The sequence below is a fragment of the Eulemur rufifrons genome, chromosome 8 (genome assembly GCF_041146395.1).
Source record: "Eulemur rufifrons isolate Redbay chromosome 8, OSU_ERuf_1, whole genome shotgun sequence".
Taxonomy (NCBI): Eukaryota; Metazoa; Chordata; class Mammalia; order Primates; family Lemuridae; genus Eulemur; species Eulemur rufifrons.
Genome location: NC_090990.1, coordinates 106,902,669 through 106,921,783, shown reverse-complemented (window position 1 = coordinate 106,921,783; position 19,115 = coordinate 106,902,669). Strand labels below are relative to the sequence as shown.

Here is a 19,115-nt window from a genome sequence, read left to right as displayed (position 1 = left end):
AGAACATGGAAATCCCTAGATGTCATATATCTGATTATTTAAAACTATATTTTAATCATGTAATAAATGAACGCTTTCTCATAAAAATTAAGATACAGAGAAGGATCTTCTTGATTACCGTCCCAATCCTAGGCTCTTCACGTTAACATCAGTTTGGCATGTGTCATCTTAGACTTTTTCTGTGCATTGACAGAATGCATATATTAAATAGTTCTGTCCCTATAGATGGCTTCTGTGCCTGCAGAGAATAGAATATTGTGCATGGTGTTAAGATAATAAGGTTATGTCTTGGAATAACTAGATCTACCATATTTTTTAACTGTTTTGTGCAATTCTGTGTGTATAAATTGCTTTGTATTTTGGCCATTCCCCCAGTGCTGGCGTATAGATTGTTCGCAAATGTGGACTTTAGCAAGACATCGGTCATGATTCCCTTGGGGTGAAGATGGAGCCCCTGAGCTTAGCGCTGTTGAAGGGATTAGTAGGGGTTAGTAACTGGGCGAAGAATGGGCCAGTCTGGAGGGAGGTTGTACATGGCAGTGCAGGGCTCTGCCTTGTCCACCAATGTCACCAACAGCCTGGACAATGTGTCATTGGAGGATGACAGGAAGCAGGGAAGAGGCAGTTAATACTTAACAGTGCAGAACTGGGGCTGAAAAGACACAGGAAGGCTAGCATGATCGGTCACCCTAACAGGAAATTTAGCTGGAATACATTTCAGTGCCCCCTACACATGGGTCCAAAAAGCAACTTTTGACAGGTTTCAGATATATTGATAGAAGCATTTGTCAAAAGCTTTTCTGGGGGAGGAGGGCTTTGGTTGACAACAGAGCAATGTGATTAACAGTGGCAAGGCTGATAGAAAAAGTAATGTGACTTTTGGCAGCATTAAAAGAAATCTGGCTTCCAGAGCAAGGGAGGTGACATTTCTCACTGCAGCCTGCTGGTGTTCATACAGGCCTTGCGCTCTATGCTGCTCTTCTATGTGTGAAACTTTTACTCAACAGTGTTGCCGAATAGCAGGTTGTAACCCTAGAGACTCAACGTGTTCATGCTGGCATGTTCCCTAGAATGTGTTAGCAGGCCCAATCCAGTCAGGAGCCGAGCCTTCTTCTTACTGTCTTATCAAGAGTTGCCATGAGGGAGCAGACCAGCAACTCTTACCGGTTTCTTTGTGGCCAGTGTTGCGGTGAATCTGACTTTAGTTCAGAGGGGTGGATGTTGAACCCAAAGCACCAGTTGTCACCGATCCTTTCAGGTCTAGCTAATGTTTGCTGAGGTCTTCTGTGTCAGTTCCTGTGCTCACGAGGACCTGCAGGGTCAATATTATTACCCCAGGTTTACAGATAAGGAAAGGGAGGCGCAGGAAGGGTTCTATGATGTGCTGAAGATAGTATGACCGGTGAGTGGTGGAGTCCCACTCAGTCAGTCTCTTGACTTCCCGTCTGGTGTTCTTCGCCCAGTGCCACTGTTTTCATTCATGATCCATGACAGTAAATGGTCCCTGAGCCTTGTCACTGTGCTCAGCTGTTCGAAGCACAGACATTGACCAGTCCAGGGCAGGCAGCTCCTATCTCAGTCTGGTACCTGGAATTCTTACTGTCCCAGAGCAGTATGAATTTTCACTCTTCTCCAAGCCTCAAGCTCTGGCAAGGTGCCTTAGGGACACAGGTGAGAGCGAGGAGGGGGCCCAGGGAGACAGCAGGTGGTGGGACTTTGGGCCTCCACCTCTGCAGCTTTGAATTGATCTGTTTTTACGTTGGGTTTCTGTTTAAGTTTCCACTGCTGGGAAAGGGAGAGTCCCAATGCTAAGCCAGAAAACGTGGCTATGGGCTGGAGAGGGGGTGTGACCAAAGGGCTCTTTATTGGAGCCCCTGTAACATGAAGGCCCCCTTGCCCTGAGCCAGCAGGGCCCTGGAGCTGGTGTGATTAGCCTCTCAGGGCTGCCTCCCATGACAGCAGCTGGGAGAGGCCCTGGACTGCTGCTTGGAAAGCGAGGTCTCCTCTGCTGCCTCCACATCAGGAGTCTATCCTGGGGCTGGGGCCGAGGTGGGGGAATCCCTTCGTGCTTCTCCTCCCTAGGAGTAGACTTGGAGTTGTGTGTACCCAGAGGTGCTCCAACTTCTGCGTATGAGGCTATCTGAGCCTTTCCAGAATGCATCAGCACGCTGGCACGGACGCGTCTTCTGGGCCTGATGTCATCCTTTCCACCTACCCAACATGGTCTCCTGGCGTAAGAGCCCCAACCCTTAGCAGCTCCCTCCTGCCCTGGCTCTCTCAAATGCAGAATAAGAACAGGGGTTTTCTGAGCCAGATTCTTTCCCTGCAGTCATCTGCAGATAAATTAAGGAGTTCCTCTCCTTGAAAGAAAGGAGCTGGGTCAGTGCCTCACTGATGGCTGAGGAAGGTGCTCATCTGCTCCCCCAGCCCTGGACACCTGCCCGTGGGGCACTGGGCCGGGCGAAGCCTGTGGGACCCCAGCTGTTTCTTGGTCCCCGAGAGGGAGCAGGCGACAGGGCTCTGTGAACTCGCTTAGTCAGGCTCAGCCTGCGGTCTCTGCTGCTGTGCCCTCCCCCCACACCACAGGAGGAAAAATACATCTGGGTTAGAGATGAACAGGCCATTGTTCCAGCCAGCCTCAGAGCCAGCAAACAAGCGAGGGCAGGGGTCCCGCCTCCTCCCCTGGACACTGGCTTCCCCCCCAGGAAATGAGCAGGTTGTATGTGAGGAAATGGCAATGTCTGAAAAAGCCCCTCTTGGTGCTGTGGGCCGGTGGTCCTTACAGTATGCGGAGGGGGGCATCTTTTCCCCAAACCCCCCACCTATGGCTGGGTAGGCCCTTGGCCTTCTGTATTCCACAAGGCTAAAGGTGAAAAATGTGATCTAGAAGCTTTACCTTATAACCATTTGTAGTTTCTTCCCTAGAAGTACTGAATTTAAATAGAAGCCCCCTTCTCCGTTATGTTTTAAAGTAGCTTTTATATTGCCCTTATTTCAAAAGTGATTCATGGACGCCGTGCCCTGGTGCCCCGGACGCCGTGCACTTCCAGCCGGCTCGCCTCTCCCCTGTCCCATGCAGGGGCAGCCAACAGCGACAGCGCTCTGCGGAACAGTGGGGTGGAGAACTTAAAAAGCACAGGAAAGCACAAAGGGGAAAAATAATCCCACACTCAGAGACAAGCGCTGATAAAGTGTTATATGCGGCGTGTTCTTTCTGTTTGTGTTTAACCCTGAGCTGGCTCTGAACATCGTCCTCTCAGGGATAAGAGGAATTTCTCTTCAAATGATTTTGAATGAGTGGAGGTTAGATCAGGGGATGACCAAACTCACCCACCAGTCCAGGTCCGGAGGGGGATGACTTGTGCCTTTGCACACGGCTGACAGTCACTGCGGGAGGACGCAGGCCCAGCTCTTCCAGCTCAGAGCACACCCAAGTCCTGTCTGCTGATCTGGCCCCGCTCCCCTGCCGTCCTCCTGCCTCCCTTCTGCTCGCTCTGTTGAAATACTTGGTACACCTGCCTGTCTTCTGGACCTGTGGGGTCCCCTGGCTGCATCCGCCATCTCTCCCCTTTCCTGGCTGTGCCCTCTGATGACACCACTGCTCCCCTGTCCAGCCGCACACGAGCTGCTCTCGCGTGTGTGTGAGGTCAGAGCGTGGAGGCAGACAGACCTCCCTCCGAGCCCTGGGAGGGCTCCGTCCAGCCTGAGTAAGCCCTGCTTCCCTTGGCTCTAAAGCAGACGGAAGAGTAGTACCAGCCTTATTGTTTTGTCTTAAGAATTAAAATGGAGAATTAAATTATGCTTGATAAATGGTTGCTGTTATTGATACTAACAATATTCTTTCTTGCTTCTGACCAGACTGTAGGGTATGACCCCATCATTTCTCCAGAAGTCTCGGCCTCCTTCGGAGTTCAGCAGCTGCCCCTGGAGGAGATCTGGCCTCTCTGTGATTTCATCACTGTGCACACGCCTCTCCTGCCTTCCACGACAGGTAGGTGTGTCCCTACATTGTGGGCTGGCCATAGAAGCCACAGACCAGTTACCATGGGCCCTGAGTCTGGGCCTCCTGCAGAGGCTGGTAACCAGCCGCGAGGAGGGGCCCTCGGTTCCTGCAGAATGCACTGATGCTGTTGGATGCCCCTGCATCAGACGGAGGTGGGGTGAGCCAGCCGGAAATGCGCGGTGTCTGGGTGACCTGGGCACATATACAGCTAGTGACCCTTGTGGGCGCTTCCTATGACCACTGCGGGGTTTTCTGATTCCTTCACCTACTTGAAACAGTAATATCTCAAGAACTTCCAGGATGTTCCTAAACTGAGTCTAGGCCAGACCTAGAACAGGACTGCTGTCCCAGAGCATGTGAGAAGGAAGAGGTGAGAACAGAGAGGCTGTCGTCAGCAGGAAGCGGGGCCTCTGGGCCGCCTGGGATCCAGGCACCGCCGCAGCTGGCAGAGTCTCCCTTTCTTCCAGGCTTGCTGAACGACAGCACCTTTGCCCGGTGCAAGAAGGGGGTGCGTGTGGTGAACTGTGCCCGAGGCGGGATTGTGGACGAAGGTGCCCTGCTCCGGGCTCTGCAGTCTGGCCAGTGTGCTGGAGCCGCGCTGGATGTGTTTACGGAAGTGAGTGCCCGTCAGCCTCGGCGTCGGGGGAGGAGGGTGTAGGGCTGGGCAGAGGGGCCCATGGCAGGGCGAGCCCGGCGTTTCACACAAGGCCTTCGGCCTGCTGCCTCCAGCGTCCACGGCGAGCTTGGTACAGAGGCGCCCTCCCATCTCTGTGTTATCTTCTGCAAAACTCAGGGTTTTTTTGTTTTTGTTTTTGTTTCAGTATCGAATTCTTGACTGTATAGCTACCCCATAGAATGCATCTTTGGAACAGAAAAAAAAAAAAAAAACTAAGATTTTGTTTCCCCATCATCATAAAGCTGTCGTACCCAGTCTAGGCACAGCCAGTGCAACATTTTGCTCCATTCCCTGTCACAGCTATTTATAATATTCTTGGGCCACTCACAGGAGAAAAACACTGTCAAAATCAATAGTTAGCAGCACTTTCAAAATACATTTTATTATCTTGAATAAAAAGCTTAACTATTTATTCTATCAGTCCAGTAATTCCATATGGTCTTATTGCTTCTACACATAAGATATGATCTTTCAGCATTTGTGTAGGTAAATCTTCCCCATGGGTTTTTTTTTTGAGGATTCCCAAAAGGCTTCTAGGGGTTTAATTTTTTCATAATAAAAGAAAGGAGCAGTGTCAATTTATGAGAGTCAGACTAGCAAGTTTAAGTAAGACCCTCTGCATACTCCATTCCTGGTGCCTGAGGAGTCTCTTCACTCTCCATTCTTAGAAGAACTTGAGAGGTACAACAGCATAACCATCTGTGTTATTTAATAGCCTATATTTAACAGCCTAGGAAGAGAGAAAACATATATAGGAAACAATATATAGTCTTAACAAAAGAGAAGCCAAATCCTCTCATCCCAGGATGTCTGAAAAGGAGATTCTGTGTGGAGCGTGGATGCAGAAAAGAAGGAGTCACTCCTACCAGAAAATGAATTGTGGATGTAGTCACTCAAGACCAGAGAAACAACCACTGAGAGCAATGAACTTCAATGTCATTGTCACCAGGCGGGCACACACCAGAGAAAGCCTGGGCCAGAGCGCTTGCCATTCTCAGGCTTACTGGTACTATGGTTCAACAGTCTTTGGGGGGATAGGGAGAACCAGAGACCACCACCACAACGTGTAGAAAGAATGCTATAGCAACAACATGGCTGTCAGAAATCAGCTAGAGCTCAGGGTATATACCATTGAAATCCAGCCTGCACTTGCTTTCTTGTGAGAGGCTTGAGACATGTGCAGAGACACCTTAAACATACACAGGCAACCATTCTTTTGAAAGACGAGGAGGGCCTCTTCGTGAATTCTTTCTGCTCATTAGCTTTCCTATCAGTTCACCATTTAAACTAGAAAAGGTGCTGCAAGCTATCTCGGCTAGCTTCTAACTTGGACGCAGCACCAATACTACACACACGATTGAATGAATGACCACATCCTCCTGAATCTTCCATTCGGCAGGGTCAGGACACTTCCTTGGACTGAATAGGTGTGATCTTGTTCAAGAAAAGCGTGTAAACGTAGGGTCAGATTTTGTTAGTCTCTATCCCAGAACATTGGCGGTGTGTTCCTCGGCTCTTGCATAATTCAGTGACTGGCTTTGCCACATCCCGGTACTGTCTGAGCCTGGCAGCAGCTGCTTCGGATTTGTCATCCTCCTGCTGGACTGATGGCTCACCAGTGATGTCATCAATCCCATGTACATGAGGTGGACCGAAGTCCAGGTTGTGCTCCCTTCTGCTAGAAGGATGAATCCAGCGTCGGCCGAGACGATCTTTAAGTGTTTCAGATGGAATGTTCAAAATGATCACTAGATCCAGGTCACAGATTTTGTCCAGGGCTTCAGCTTGTCCTAATGTCCTAGAAAAACCATCTAGTAGCCAGTGCTGGCTGCGCCTATTCTCCAGCTCTGACAGCGTTAGGTGTGTGATCACATGACCTGGAACCAAAAGACCGTTCTCTCTTTGGTGTTGGCCTTGATATTCTCCTGCAAGGAGAATAGAGATGCTGGAGGCCAAAGTTCTGGGCGATCCTCTGACACACAGTGCCCTTGCCTGAGCCAGGCGGCCCAAGGATGTCCACGCACGAGAGTTTGGAAGCCATCGCCTTCGCAAGGAGGTGGGCACACGGGCAGCCCAGACAGCGGCCCTGGAGGGAGCCCCAGGAACCTTGTTTCTTGGCCCCTTCCTCTGGCACCCTCAGCTCAGGGCTGGAACTTGCCAGCCACCCACCCCCACAGGGGAAAGGAGAGACTTTTGAGACAACCTCTCCCCTCAGCCCAGTGCTGGGACTGACTCCAAAACTCAGGTTTTAGATGGGACCCAATTCCTGGTCCCAGGCTGCTCAGACTGCTGTGTGTTGATAAAGACAAAGCTGCAAACCAGTCTTGAGGGTGAGGATTTGGGACAGGGGGAGGGGGTTTACTGTATTGTTTCGGGTCCCTGACTGACATGCGATCCCAGCATCCACTCGTGTTCCCCTTCCCTTCCCCTAGGGAGGGACAGAAGCCCAAGGATGAGGATGCTGGCAGTATTCCCTCAGGGTCCTTGGGCTGGGCTGCTCTCCCAGCAGGGCAGAGGCCCAGCCTCACACCAGTTGGAATGGGGAGGAGTGCATTTCCACTGGGATCTCCTCAGAGATCCCGCCCCCAGCATCAGGGCCCCTCCCTGTGATGCAGCAGCAGAAAGAGCCTGGACTTTAGATTAGGCAGTTGTGGGTTGCAGGTTACTGGCTGTGTGGCTTTGGCAAGTAACTGGCCCTCTCTGAGCCCCTGTGGCATTCATGGTCTATTCCCAGCCCAGGGCGCACAGTGCGTTTTGGTTTGTACTCCTGGTCGTCTTTCTCAACTAGGTCATAAGCTCCTTAACGGCAGGGGAAGCCTCTGCCTTCTGCGTATCACCATCCTCCCCGACACAGCACCGTCTCCTCTCTCCTCCGCATCCTTGTGCCACTTGCTGCTATGTGGCCGGGACCACAGGGTTACATGGTCAAAATTCAGTGGGACCAACAGAGCCCTGGGGGGAATGGGCAGGAGAGATGATGCCCAAGTGACATTCCCTGGGGCAGTCTTCTGCTCAGCGAGCAGAGGGCTTGAAGGGACACTGGAGGCGGGGTGGAAATGGGCAGCCTGTCCCGTGAGAGCCAGAGTGTGGCTCCTGTGTGGAATGTCCGCGCGGAGGAGCGGGACGCGTGCTGAGAGCCCAGCCAGCCAGCCAGCGCGGCTCACCGACAATGCGAGGATGCAGGGGCGTGGGCTTCAGGGAAACAGCCAGCAACAACAATCTCCTGTGTTAAAGGTGCATAATCCCCACAATAATGTTACAAGGTAGATAGTAATAACCCATTTCATAGATAAAGAAACTGAGGCTTAGAGAGATCGAGGTTTGCTCCGAGGCACCTAGGTGGTGAAAGGCGGAGGTGAGATTTGAGTCTGGTCCACAGTTTCTGCTCTGTTCACTTTGCTGTGATGGAACATTCACGAGGAAGCCGGTTACTGAGTCCAGTGACCACTGTGACAAAGCAGAAGTAGAAGGTGGCCATACTCCTGCCTGCCTTCCCTCCAGCTTCCTCTGTGCCCTGGGGTGGCTCGAAGAGGGTATGGTCAGTCCATAGCAGCCAACCTAGAGATGTCTCTTCTTGGCAGGAGCCGCCACGGGACCGAGCCTTGGTGGACCACGAGAACGTCATCAGCTGTCCCCACCTGGGCGCCAGCACCAAGGAGGCCCAGAGCCGCTGCGGGGAGGAAATTGCCATCCAGTTTGTGGACATGGCGAAGGGGAAATCTGTAGCGGGGGTTGTGAGTATCGCCACATGGGCTGTGGGTCCGAGGTCGGAGGGTGGGGAGGGGGGAGGCGTCTTGCTGTGGGGAGATGGTGACCTCGTGGGTGAACAGATTCAGCCTGGGAGGTGAAGATAAAGGGAATCTGCTAAAGTCAGCCCTCTCTGGGAGGGGTGGGCAGGAGCCGCCCTGTCTCCCGCCCCGATAGCTGAGGCCTTGGCAGCAGACAGCGCAGCACAGTTCTGTTATGTTGTAGGCTCGCTGCAGAGATTGTGGCCCTTCCCAGGGCCCAGCCTCTAGAGAAAGGCTCTTTTGTCCTTGGGGGTGAAGGAATGTTGCTTGGGTGACAGCTGCATGCAGTGGTGGGGGTGGGGCGGGTGGCCTGTGTAGAAAGCCCCCCTGGGGAGCTTGCACCCTGCACACTCCCAGAGCACTCCTTCCACCGTGTCCATCTCAGACCCTCCTCTCCCCACTCCCAGTACGAAGCCTCCCTGCCGGCTGGCCCCCTCCTTCCCGGTCATGGCCTAACGTCCCCACGTCTTGTCTGGGCTCCCATCGGGCCCTTCCCGGCATGTACGTGTCCCCTGAGCTTAACCCGACTTACATTTCAAGTCCTGTTTCGTTCATTCTGTCTTCGGATGTTCCTTCAGCTCCAGTGGGGACCAGACACTGTCACAGCCCTGGGGGGTGCAGAGGTGAATGAGGAAGGCACAGCACTCCTTCATGGGGCTCGTGTCCTCCTTCACGAAGACTTGCTTGGCCTTTCCAGCTCCTTCTCAGGTCTTTGGCTGATCAACCATGTTCTCTCTTGTTATGAAGGTTCCACGAGTTTATATCTTTCTCCTTTTGTCTCTGAGGACAAAAAAACTGTGGTTCAGGTTTCTCTGCAGCTCACAGGGGTGGGCCCAGAACATTTACCCAGTACTCTGAAAGAGTCAGCACATGGCGGGGTGGGGGTTCCCTGACCTCCTGGCTGCCCCTGAGCCTGGAGATTTTCGCCGGTGAGGACAGAGCTGTGGCAGGAGAGACCAGGACCCTTTGTTCTGCCCTCTCCCCTCTAGACTGATAGCCCAGCTCTCCAGGCCACTCTGCCCTGTGCCTCCTGAGAAAGCAAGGGCGCCAGCTGTTCCCAGCACGCCCGTTCAGTCCGTGGAAGGCCGGAGGGCCCTGCAGGGCCAGCTGTCACGTGCCGCGGGAGGCCCAGCGAGCCTGGTGCTGGCTGCAAAGACCGGGTCTGCCCATGTCCTCTGTCCTCTCTCTGCTGCGTTGGCGCCTCAGGATAAAGCACACTTCTCACTCATCTTGCACCTCCTGGCTTCTGAGAAGGTCCATTCCTCCCAGGTGATGCTGATCCTGTCCCAGGCTGGGGTTTGCGCCCGTGAGCTCGCCTCACCCTTCAGCCTTTCTGGAAGGCTGGTGTCCGCTCTCCCCATCGTAGCCTTGCAGCGTATGCACGTCATCGTTAGGCGCAGTGGCATTCCAGGGCTTTTCCTGAAAGGGACACCTTAGTATAAGTTCTATCAAGTGGGACCACAAAATGTCCCCATCTTGCTGAGGAAGTAAAATCTCTTGGTCCAAACAGCTAAACTGAGGCAAATTTAATTCTCTACCCAGAGCAGCCAATAGTCTTAGAGTAGCCATTTGGAAAGAAAGACAGTTTTGTCATGTAGGAACTGTCTCACTTCCTAATTCTTTCCTGTGTCTTCTCCAGCTCAAGTCTGTTCTTTTCTAAAAGTTTTTATTTATTTATTCATTTTTAGAGACCAGGTCTCACTCTGTGGCCCAGGCTGGAGTGCAGTGGCATGATCATAGTTCACTGCAACCTCTAACTCCTGGGCCCAAGTGATCTGCCTCAGCTGCCCGAGAAGCTGCGACTGTGGGTGTGTACCGCCACCCCCGGCTTAATTTCTTTTTTATTTTTTTGTAGAGATGGGGTCTCACTATGTTGCCCAGGTTGGCCTTGAACTCCTGGCCTCAAGCGACCTTCCTGCTTCAACCTCCTAAGACCCTGGGCTGACAGGCATGAGCCACTGTGCCTGGCCTCAATTCTGCTCTGACCTTAGATACAGAGTAACATTAGGGTCAGGCTAGTGTCCCAAAGCACCTGACTCCCTCCCTCGAGTTCGCTGGGTGTTTTCTAGAGAAGACTGAGAACCCTTCCTGTACCGAGCAGCGCCCTGGGGTTGGGCCCTGCAGACCCCACACAGAGGCCAGAGAAACGAGGCGAGGGGCCTGCCTCGTGGCGACCCTTAGTTGATCACTGGGCTCTCAGCCCAGCCAGCTGGAGCACGGTGCTCCAGGTCTCCTCTCAGCAGCTGGTCTTTCCCTTGTTCCACTTCCCGGCTCACTGCTCTCTCTGTGTCCCCGTGGAGAGGACAAAGCCGCCCTGTAGCAGGAAGCCCTGACACCCGGCCACCTCCCACACAGAAGCGGCCCTGGGAAGCCCTGCCTCAGCCGCCGTTTCCAACACCGTGATTCTCTACCTCTGTCTTCTTAAAAATACTCTTCCAATGATACTATTTATGAAAACAGAAATAGAAGCATCTGTGTTTTTCCTTTTCTTATTTTTTTAATTTCAGAATATTATGGAGGTACAAAGGTTTTGGTTACGTGGATTGCTTTTGTAGTGCTTGAGCCCAGGTAGTGTGCATTGTACCCGTTAGGTAGGATTTCACCCATCCCCTCCTCCCCACTCCCTGTTTTCTTTTAATTCTGTCTTGTAGTTGCCTGTTTGATTTGCGTCAAACCCCGGGTTTCTCATTCAATCCTTCTTAGATGGTTGTCCTTACAAGTTCCCTCAGTAAAAGTGACCAAATTACCTAACTCAGAACCAGAGCATTTTGAACCACAAAATGGAATAGAAATTTTGGCCCAGAACAAGCTGGCTCTGTTATCAGGCCCCTGGTGGGGACGGAGCCAACCAGACTCTAGACTTACAACTTTAGGCTGATATGTGGCTTCTGCCCCCCACAGCTTCCTAGCGGGGTTCATGGTGGATTTCACATGGATCGATGTTTGAAGCGTGATAGGATCATCAAAACTTTGTGACAATTGTTCATAGTGTTTAGTGACAAACACTCACTTTAAAAAAAGGAAAATATAAATGAAGGCATATTAGGAATGCCATCCCAGAGAGGCCCATCATTCTGTGTCCAAGTTATCTGTGACTCCTCATACTTTTTATGTCAAAGACCCGCCTTTATTGTGCTGTCCAAACCCTCCCCCAGCACAGCAAAAGCGAGTCTCCCTTGGAGGTGGCAATTTTGAGTGGTCTCAGCCTTCTGTGTCCATTTCTGGCTCCACTGCGCTCCTCATCCATAGGAACAAGTCATTGTCTTCTTGTTGGGGGCTGGTGGAAGTTGCCATCCACCAGGCACCCAAAGCTTGGGTGGCCCTGTGCCTTTTCTCCACGTGCAACTGAGTCTTAGCAGCACACCCTAGGCTGGGAGCTGAGCCGGGCAGGTGAGCCCCTGCCTTGCCTCTTTCTGACCTCAGCCCTGCTCCCCCGCTCTCTGCAGGTGAACGCCCAGGCCCTTACCAGTGCCTTCTCTCCACACACCAAGCCTTGGATTGGGCTGGCAGAAGCTCTGGGGACACTGATGCGAGCCTGGGCCGGATCTCCCAAAGGGATCGTCCAGGTGGTAACACAAGGTGAGCTGAGGACACTGCAGGGGCTGGGAGAGGGGAGCGTGACCTCTGCCCCTGCTGGGTGTGTCTGCTGCAGGTCACAGGGCTAGTGTGAGCCTCAGAGGTGACTTGGACCCTGCTCTGAGTATAGTCACTCACTACTGAGGGTGGGGAAAAGGGGGAGGGATAAAAAAAGTCATTGAGAGGTTGTATTTAGTTTTCATAAATTGTATTTATGCAGTGTTTTAAAGGTCTGCATGTTTTGGGTGCAAGAGAGACCCTACAAGAGATAAGAGTTTTGTGCAAGGGAAGGTATGATCCCTTGGGAGTCCCCACTTAAGCAAGAGCACATTCAATTCTGGTTTTGGCCCTGTCATTAACCTGCTGTGTGACTTTCCCTTCCCTGAACCTTGGCTTCCTCACTTGTCAAGTGAGAGTCACGGGGTGCATGAGCCAGCTGAGGTGGTGGGGACATCTTGTGCTCTGTGACACACTGAGGTGGGCTTTTGGGCAGTCTGACCGTCCTTGGGGTATGCTCAGGCAAGGAGTGGGAGCAGTGCTCATGTCCACCCTGCTGAGCTGCTGAGCAGGCTCTGGCTGCCTTTGTCGTGGACCCAGCACTATGCAGATGTGGTTGAGTGACCAAGGAGGGCTCCAGTTCCCTTAACCCTCCCCCACTGCCCACTGGGCATCTGCACACTGGGGAGAGATCGCAGGTGGGGGCGGCTGAGCTCCAACCACTGGCAGTGCTGGGGCGGGCAGAGCCAGCAGCCCCCCACTGGCCCTGGAGGACACAAGGCAGGGGACTGGGCGGCAGCTGCTCCTTCCTGCTTTCACTTCCTGAGGCTGGCAAGGGGCTGAGCTCCACGTGGGGGTGGGAGCAGAGAATTTTCCAGTGTCCCCCAGGAGAATGATGGGCAGACCAGGGTGGCCACGCCAAGGGCAGGGTGGGGCAGGGAGTGGAGTTGGGCTGAGTTTTGGAGGGGAGTTTCTCAGGGTGGCTAAAGTAACGGGTTTCCCAGCTTGGACAGGGATTTTTTTTCCCCACCGAGTCGTCTGGAGATTAAGTGGGACTGCTTGGGCCAGGCTGTGGACCCATAGCCCAGAGCTGGGTGCCAGTGGCCTCTTGTCCCTTCCTGTGGTGCTCAACAAATGGTGGCCTGAGGGTAGCCTCTCCTTGTTCCCAGGAGCGTCCCTGAAGAACGTCGGGAGCTGCCTGAGCCCTGCGGTCATTGTCGGCCTCCTGAAAGAGTCTTCCAAGCAGGTGGACGTGAACTTGGTGAACGCCAAACTGCTGGTGAAGGAGGCTGGCCTCGATGTGCGTCCCCCACCCCCTCCCTGTGGGCACCGCTCTTCTCCCCTCCTGTCCAGAGCCCTCTAACCGCCCTGCTCGCTGCTCGTTGAGTGGAGTCCTGGGTGCACGTCCTGCCCTTGGCCCGGCCACCTGGGAGAGGCAGCTGCAGTCCCTCCCTCTGCGAAATGGAGACACTGCTGTCTCTGAGCGTCACAGAGTGAACTAGTCCTGGCGAAAGTGTGCTCTGTGAACCACGGTGGCGGCCCCCACTCCACAGCTGGGGAAGATGATGAGCCAGGCTGCGGCAGACTCGGTCTGGGTCAACATTCAGTGCCCCTCGTGCCGTAGCACCTGGTTTTCTTGATTAGCTTGCAAACTCTGGGAGTGGGCCACACGTCCTCTGCTGCCTCTCACGGCTGCCCTTTGGTGCCTTCCCTTCTGGGTCCCTGTTAAGTTCTAAGTCTGTTTCTCAGCCAGTGGGAGCTGACAGGAGCAATGCCGGGCAGCCCACTGATTCTGTGCAGGGAGCTGTGTGTCGGAGCAGGAGGGCCCAGGCGGGGCCGCTGCATCCTCCTCAGCCCTGCCTCCCTCCTCCCCCTCACGCCCCCATCTTTTACCTGTGCCTGGCAGGTCTCTCTGTGCCCTCCCCTTAGGGAGTCACTGGCTGTCCCAGGAGGCTAATACTCAGGGGAACAAGGCTTAGCCCATTCGCCTTTCCCCTGAATTGCTGGGCGTGTCGGCCGGGCGTACCAGTGATCCGGCTGAGAGAGGGCGTGAGTGTGGTGCAGCCAGGAGGAACAACTGTCACCTTGCCTTTTCCCTGTAGGTCACCACCTCCCACAGCCTTGCTGCCCCAGGGGAGCAGGGCCTCGGGGAATGCCTCCTGACCGTGGCGCTGGCAGGCGCCCCCTACCAGGCTGTGGGCTCGGTCCAGGGCACCACGCCTGTGCTGCAGGTGCTCAACGGAGCTGTCTTCCGGCCAGAAGTGCCTCTCCGCAGGGGCCTGCCCCTGCTCATGTTCCGGGCCCAGCCCTCTGACCCTGCACTGCTGCCTACCATGATCGGTGAGGACGGCCCTGTGGGGCTGGCTGGGGCCCATGAGGCAAGGGTGGGACCTGCTCTGGGTTTGGACCCTGTCGACCTTCTGCCTTCTTCAGCCCCTCCCTGCCTCGGGGCATCTCTGGATCTGCACCATACCCAGGGTCAATCACGCCAGTTTTCCAGAACATTCAGGGGTTGAATACTGAGTTTAGAGAGGGAAAATGCTTTATCCGGGGTCACAGAGCAGTGTGGCAGGGGTAGGACCTAGCCCGGCTGTGGGTCCCCAGCTCGCCATGTTAAGCACCCTGTTTGGACCTGCCTGTGGAGCCACATTTCAGGAGCTCAGGGCCGTGGAGTGCAGGTTTCCTTCTCCTGCCTGCAGGCCCTAGTGGCCAGCCCGGCTGCACAAAGCCTACGAAGGCATCTCTTCCTGTGGCTGTGGGTGTGTTGGGCCTGCCCCAGTCCCCTGGGGCCTGGGTTGCTGGGAGGTTTTGCAACACATCCAGGTTTGGCAGAGGGTGTGTTGTGTCCCCAAGCCCTGAAGGGCCTGATTTCACCATCCTTGCAGACTGCCCAGAGGAACTTTCCTGCTTTTCTCCCTTGCTCTTGGCCAGGATAAAACTGGCAGTCAACAAGTCAAGAGCTCCTGCTGTTGGTGGCTAGACCATCCCTTCCCTGCCTTGCCCGAGGTCAGGGTGTTAAAGAGCCTCTGGAATGTCAAGGGAAGCTGGGCAGGTGCCCTGTTGTTCCTTCCGTCTCAGGTCTGTGATTCTGAGACTGTCATCCCCCCATTGCAAGTCTGATCACAGAGGCCCACAGCCTCGGACTCTGCTCCCAGCCCCTCGCTCCTCCTCTCCCCATACGCTGTGCCAAGCGGCCTTTCTCCTACTTCCAGGCCTCCTGGCAGAGGCGGGCGTGCGGCTGCTGTCCTACCAGACCTCGGTGGTGTCGGAGGGGGAGGCCTGGCACGTCATGGGCATCTCTTCCTTGCTGCCCAGCCTGCAGGCATGGAAGCAGCATGTGACCGAGGCCTTCCAGTTCCAGTTCTGACCTGGGGCTCACTGGTCCCAGCCTCGGGCTTCTCTGAAGAAAGCTACCCACTGGGCAGCAGGGAGAGAAAGTCCACATTGCCGGGGTGGGAAGCAGGCCTCTGGTACAGCAGTAATCATCCAGTAAAGAGCCTCCCAACTCCTCCTGTGTCTTTGTGTTGTCATTTTCCTGAAGAGCCAGCAGAGGGCATCTGCAGGCAGCCAGGGGCTGAGCGCTGGAGGGTGTCAGGAAGATTGGGATGAGCGGATGGCATGGGTGTGGGAGCTCTGAAGATGACCTGCTCCTGTCTCTAAGGTTATTCAGAGGCATTTTTATAGGAACAAAGCTCAATATATTTCAGAATCCTGTAGTAGTTCAGGATCCCTTCCATCTGTGAATATACATGCACATTAACAAGTAAAATTCAACAGACATGCTCAGCATTATGTGCCAAGCACTGGGCTAGGTGCTTTCCTTTAAGAGAAGAGCTCAAACCTGACCCCTGTCCCATAGAAGTCTCCTGGTGGGAGGAACAGAACATACAGAGGTCACGGGAAGCCGTGAGCGATACAACAACAGAGGTATACAGGAGAGCTCTTGAGTCCAGAGCAGGAAGTAATTTGAGCTGAGGATGTTGGTGTCGCAGAGATGTTTGGAAGGATTTCATAAGGGGAAGATTGTGTGTGTAAAGTCACAGGGGCATGAGAGTATGTGGCAGGTTCACAGAGTGAGATCAGTGTGGGGTGGACAGTGTGTTACTTTTTTTTTTTTTTTTAAGATGATTTTCTTGGCTGGGCATGATGGCTCATGCCTATAATCCCAGCACTTTGGAAGGCTGAGGCAGGATCGCTTGAGCCCAGGAATTTGAGGTTGCAGTGAGCTATTATGACACCACTGCAATCTAGCCAGGGCAACAAGAGAGAGACCCTATCCCCCTGCCCCTCAAAAAAAGGTGACTTTCTTGAAAAATATGGCAGAATGGCACTCCTTCACCTGAAAGGTTCACTTTTTGAGAGCCTACCCTCCCCCCATTATTATAGGGTGATGCGTTCCTTTCCTACTGTGTGCCCAATAGCATCTGTTTCTGAGGCTCCTTGCCCTGGCTAGGAAGGCTTGGCACAGGGCAGCTGCTTGGCACTGGCAGGGGCAGGCCCACCACTTTGGCTTCCTTAGTGCTTCAAAGGGGCTGAGTGTTGCAGGAACTCCAACAGTAAGGGTGGTGCTAGCATCTGCAGTGAGCCTAGATGTGTGTGTGTGTGTGTGTGTGTGTGTGTGTGTGTTGGCATCGCTGGAGCAGACCTTGAAGGGCTTGGACCTGGGTATGAACACCAAGGTCAACTTTGGACAGCTCTGTGACCTGGAACACAGTGTTTAATTCCCCCAAGCCTTTGTTTCCTCATCTGATAGAGGGATAATGTTGCCTCTCGCAGAGCCACAGTGAGGATTTACCGGATTAAAAAGTGATTTACGTGAAGTGCACAGGGCACTTGGTGAACGCTGGTCTCTTCATTCCTATGCCTTTCTGAGAGTAGATGAGCAGGTCTCAATCCTTTATATAGAAACAACTCCATGAACCAAAGCCCCCTGCCCCGACCCCCATGCCCTCATTGCGATATGTTCAGCCAGCTCTAGATGCTGGGTGTCCTGACGTCAGACAACACAATCCCTCCTGTTGGAAAATGCCTGTGCCTCATACGGGATCTGCTGGGGAAGTCACTTGAGTCAACTGATAGCTAGAAAAACAGGCTGAGACTGAAGTTAAAAACTCAGTTAAAAATTGAGCTCAGCTTTCAGCCTCTAAGCCTCCTTCCTCAAAACTCCCTAGGCAAACCACATTTTGTACACTAAGGTGGTCAGAACAATTCTAGAAACCCAGATTACTTGAACATCTCAAAATATCCTCCTAGACATAGTTCACACTAGAGGGCATGGGACAATTTCATTGCATCACCTATACCTTGGCTGTTCATATGACCTCCCAAATTTAAAGGGCAGGATTAATTTTAAAATTCAGCTATTAATAGTTTCTTTAGGAACCTCCATACTGTTTTCCAAAATGGCTGCACTAATCTACATTCTCACCAACAGTGTCTAAGTGTTCTCTTTCCTCGCCACCCTCACCAATACTTGTTATCATTTGTCTTTTTGTTAATAACCATCCTCACAGGTGTAGGTGATATATCATAGCGGTTTTGATTTTCATTTCCCTGATGACTAAGTGGAATAAGCCAGACACAGAAAAATATCGCATGCCTCACTTATACGTGGAACCTAAACCAAAAGAAGGTCAAATATATAGAAATACAGACTAAAATGTGTTGTCGGGGTCAGGGGATGGGGCTTGGGGAGGAAATGGGGAAACACAGGTTGAAGAGTGTAAAGCAGCAAATATGTAGGATGAGTAAGTTGAAAGATCTAATGTACATGAGCATGAGGACTATAGTTAATAATACTGTACTGTATTGAGAATTTTTGCTAAATGAGTAGATTGTAGCTGCTCTTGCCGCAGGGTGTCGGGGGTGGGGGAAAGGGGAATGGATAACTATGTGAGTTAATGGATATGTTACTTTGTTCCTTTATCGTAACATCTTATCACATCATGTTTTATACCTTAAGTATACACAGCAAAATCTTAAAAAATCCGGCTGGTGCTGCTGGGAGGGTCCCATTAACTCTTGTGTGTTACTGTGTGGCACGTGGCCTCTGCATCACCTAACTTTAGAGTGGAATTTCACTCTTGTGCACGCTAGCTGGGAAGCAGAATGCCGTCTGTAAGCTCAGTGGTGGAGGCAAGGCAAATGCTGGGGCCACACGTGGGAAATGCCTCAAAATGCTGACTCCTGGAGCCCTGGGGTTAAGAAACAGGGGTGTGTGTGTCTGTGTGTGTGAGGTCAGTGTGTTGGTGTGTGTGATCTGTGTGTGATCAGTGTATGTGTGTGTTTATGTGAGATCAGTGTGTATGTGAGGTCAGTGTGTTGGTGTGTGATCAGTGTATGCGTGATCAGTGTGTGTATATATGTGTGAGATCAGTGTGTGTGTGACCAGTCTGAGTGTGTGATCAGTGTATGTGTAATTAGTATGTGTGTGTGTGTGGTTATGATCAGTGTTACCCCTAGAGACCCGCAGTTGCATTATGTCATTGGGCCAGGCCATTCACATCTGTTTCAATACCCCATGTTAAGTATTTTCATTTGAGATGAGTGTAACAGGGCTCAATACTTGCCTAGTATGCCATCCTCTTTCCTGCTCCAGGTCCCTCTGGGTGGTTTTTAGCCCACACAGGGAAGTCCTTCATTTGCATGGCATCAGCAGCCTTTGGGGTGAAAGTGTTGACAGGGTCATTGGAATCTCATTCCTTCAAGTGCTGGCCTTACAAGGGGGGAGGGCTGTGTTCAGAGCAGGCAGGCGTCAGTGTTAATGAAGGGGATCCCAAAGCTGCTGGAGGAAGGCCTCTGGTTGGTATAAAAGTTGGTGAGGAAGGGGACCAGGGACCTCTGTGTGTGCAATGTGGCAATGGCTAGCGCCATCCTGCCCACCCTGCAGGTGAACCAGGGCTGATATCCAGCTGGTGTACGGGGGTATGGGCAGTGTTAAATATTTTACTGTCATCCTTGGGTTGTGTCCAGGTGACTCCCTAGTGGAGGCAGGCCTGGCCCCAGCAGCAGGTGGTATGGCAGGTCCTGGTTGCCAGGGCGGTAGGGGATGGTTTCAGCACCAAGACCCCACGGT

At 52.9% G+C, this 19,115-nt stretch overlaps 1 protein-coding gene and 1 pseudogene across 1 annotated transcript in view; one reads left to right on the top strand and one right to left on the bottom strand.

Annotated features, from left to right (window-relative positions):
• Positions 1-15,498, top strand: part of PHGDH (phosphoglycerate dehydrogenase) — a 29,729-nt gene extending 14,231 nt beyond the window's left edge. The window contains exons 6-12 of the mRNA XM_069478893.1: positions 3,859-3,991; positions 4,471-4,619; positions 8,261-8,413; positions 11,914-12,046; positions 13,210-13,340; positions 14,143-14,380; positions 15,253-15,498. Coding sequence (XP_069334994.1) covers positions 3,859-3,991; positions 4,471-4,619; positions 8,261-8,413; positions 11,914-12,046; positions 13,210-13,340; positions 14,143-14,380; positions 15,253-15,407 — 1,092 coding nt within the window. The 3' untranslated portion in view covers positions 15,408-15,498. The remainder of the gene's footprint in view (positions 1-3,858; positions 3,992-4,470; positions 4,620-8,260; positions 8,414-11,913; positions 12,047-13,209; positions 13,341-14,142; positions 14,381-15,252) is intronic.
• LOC138389135 (adenylate kinase 4, mitochondrial pseudogene) lies at positions 6,081-6,720 on the bottom strand (annotated as a pseudogene).
• Positions 15,499-19,115: the final 3,617 nt, after the last annotated feature.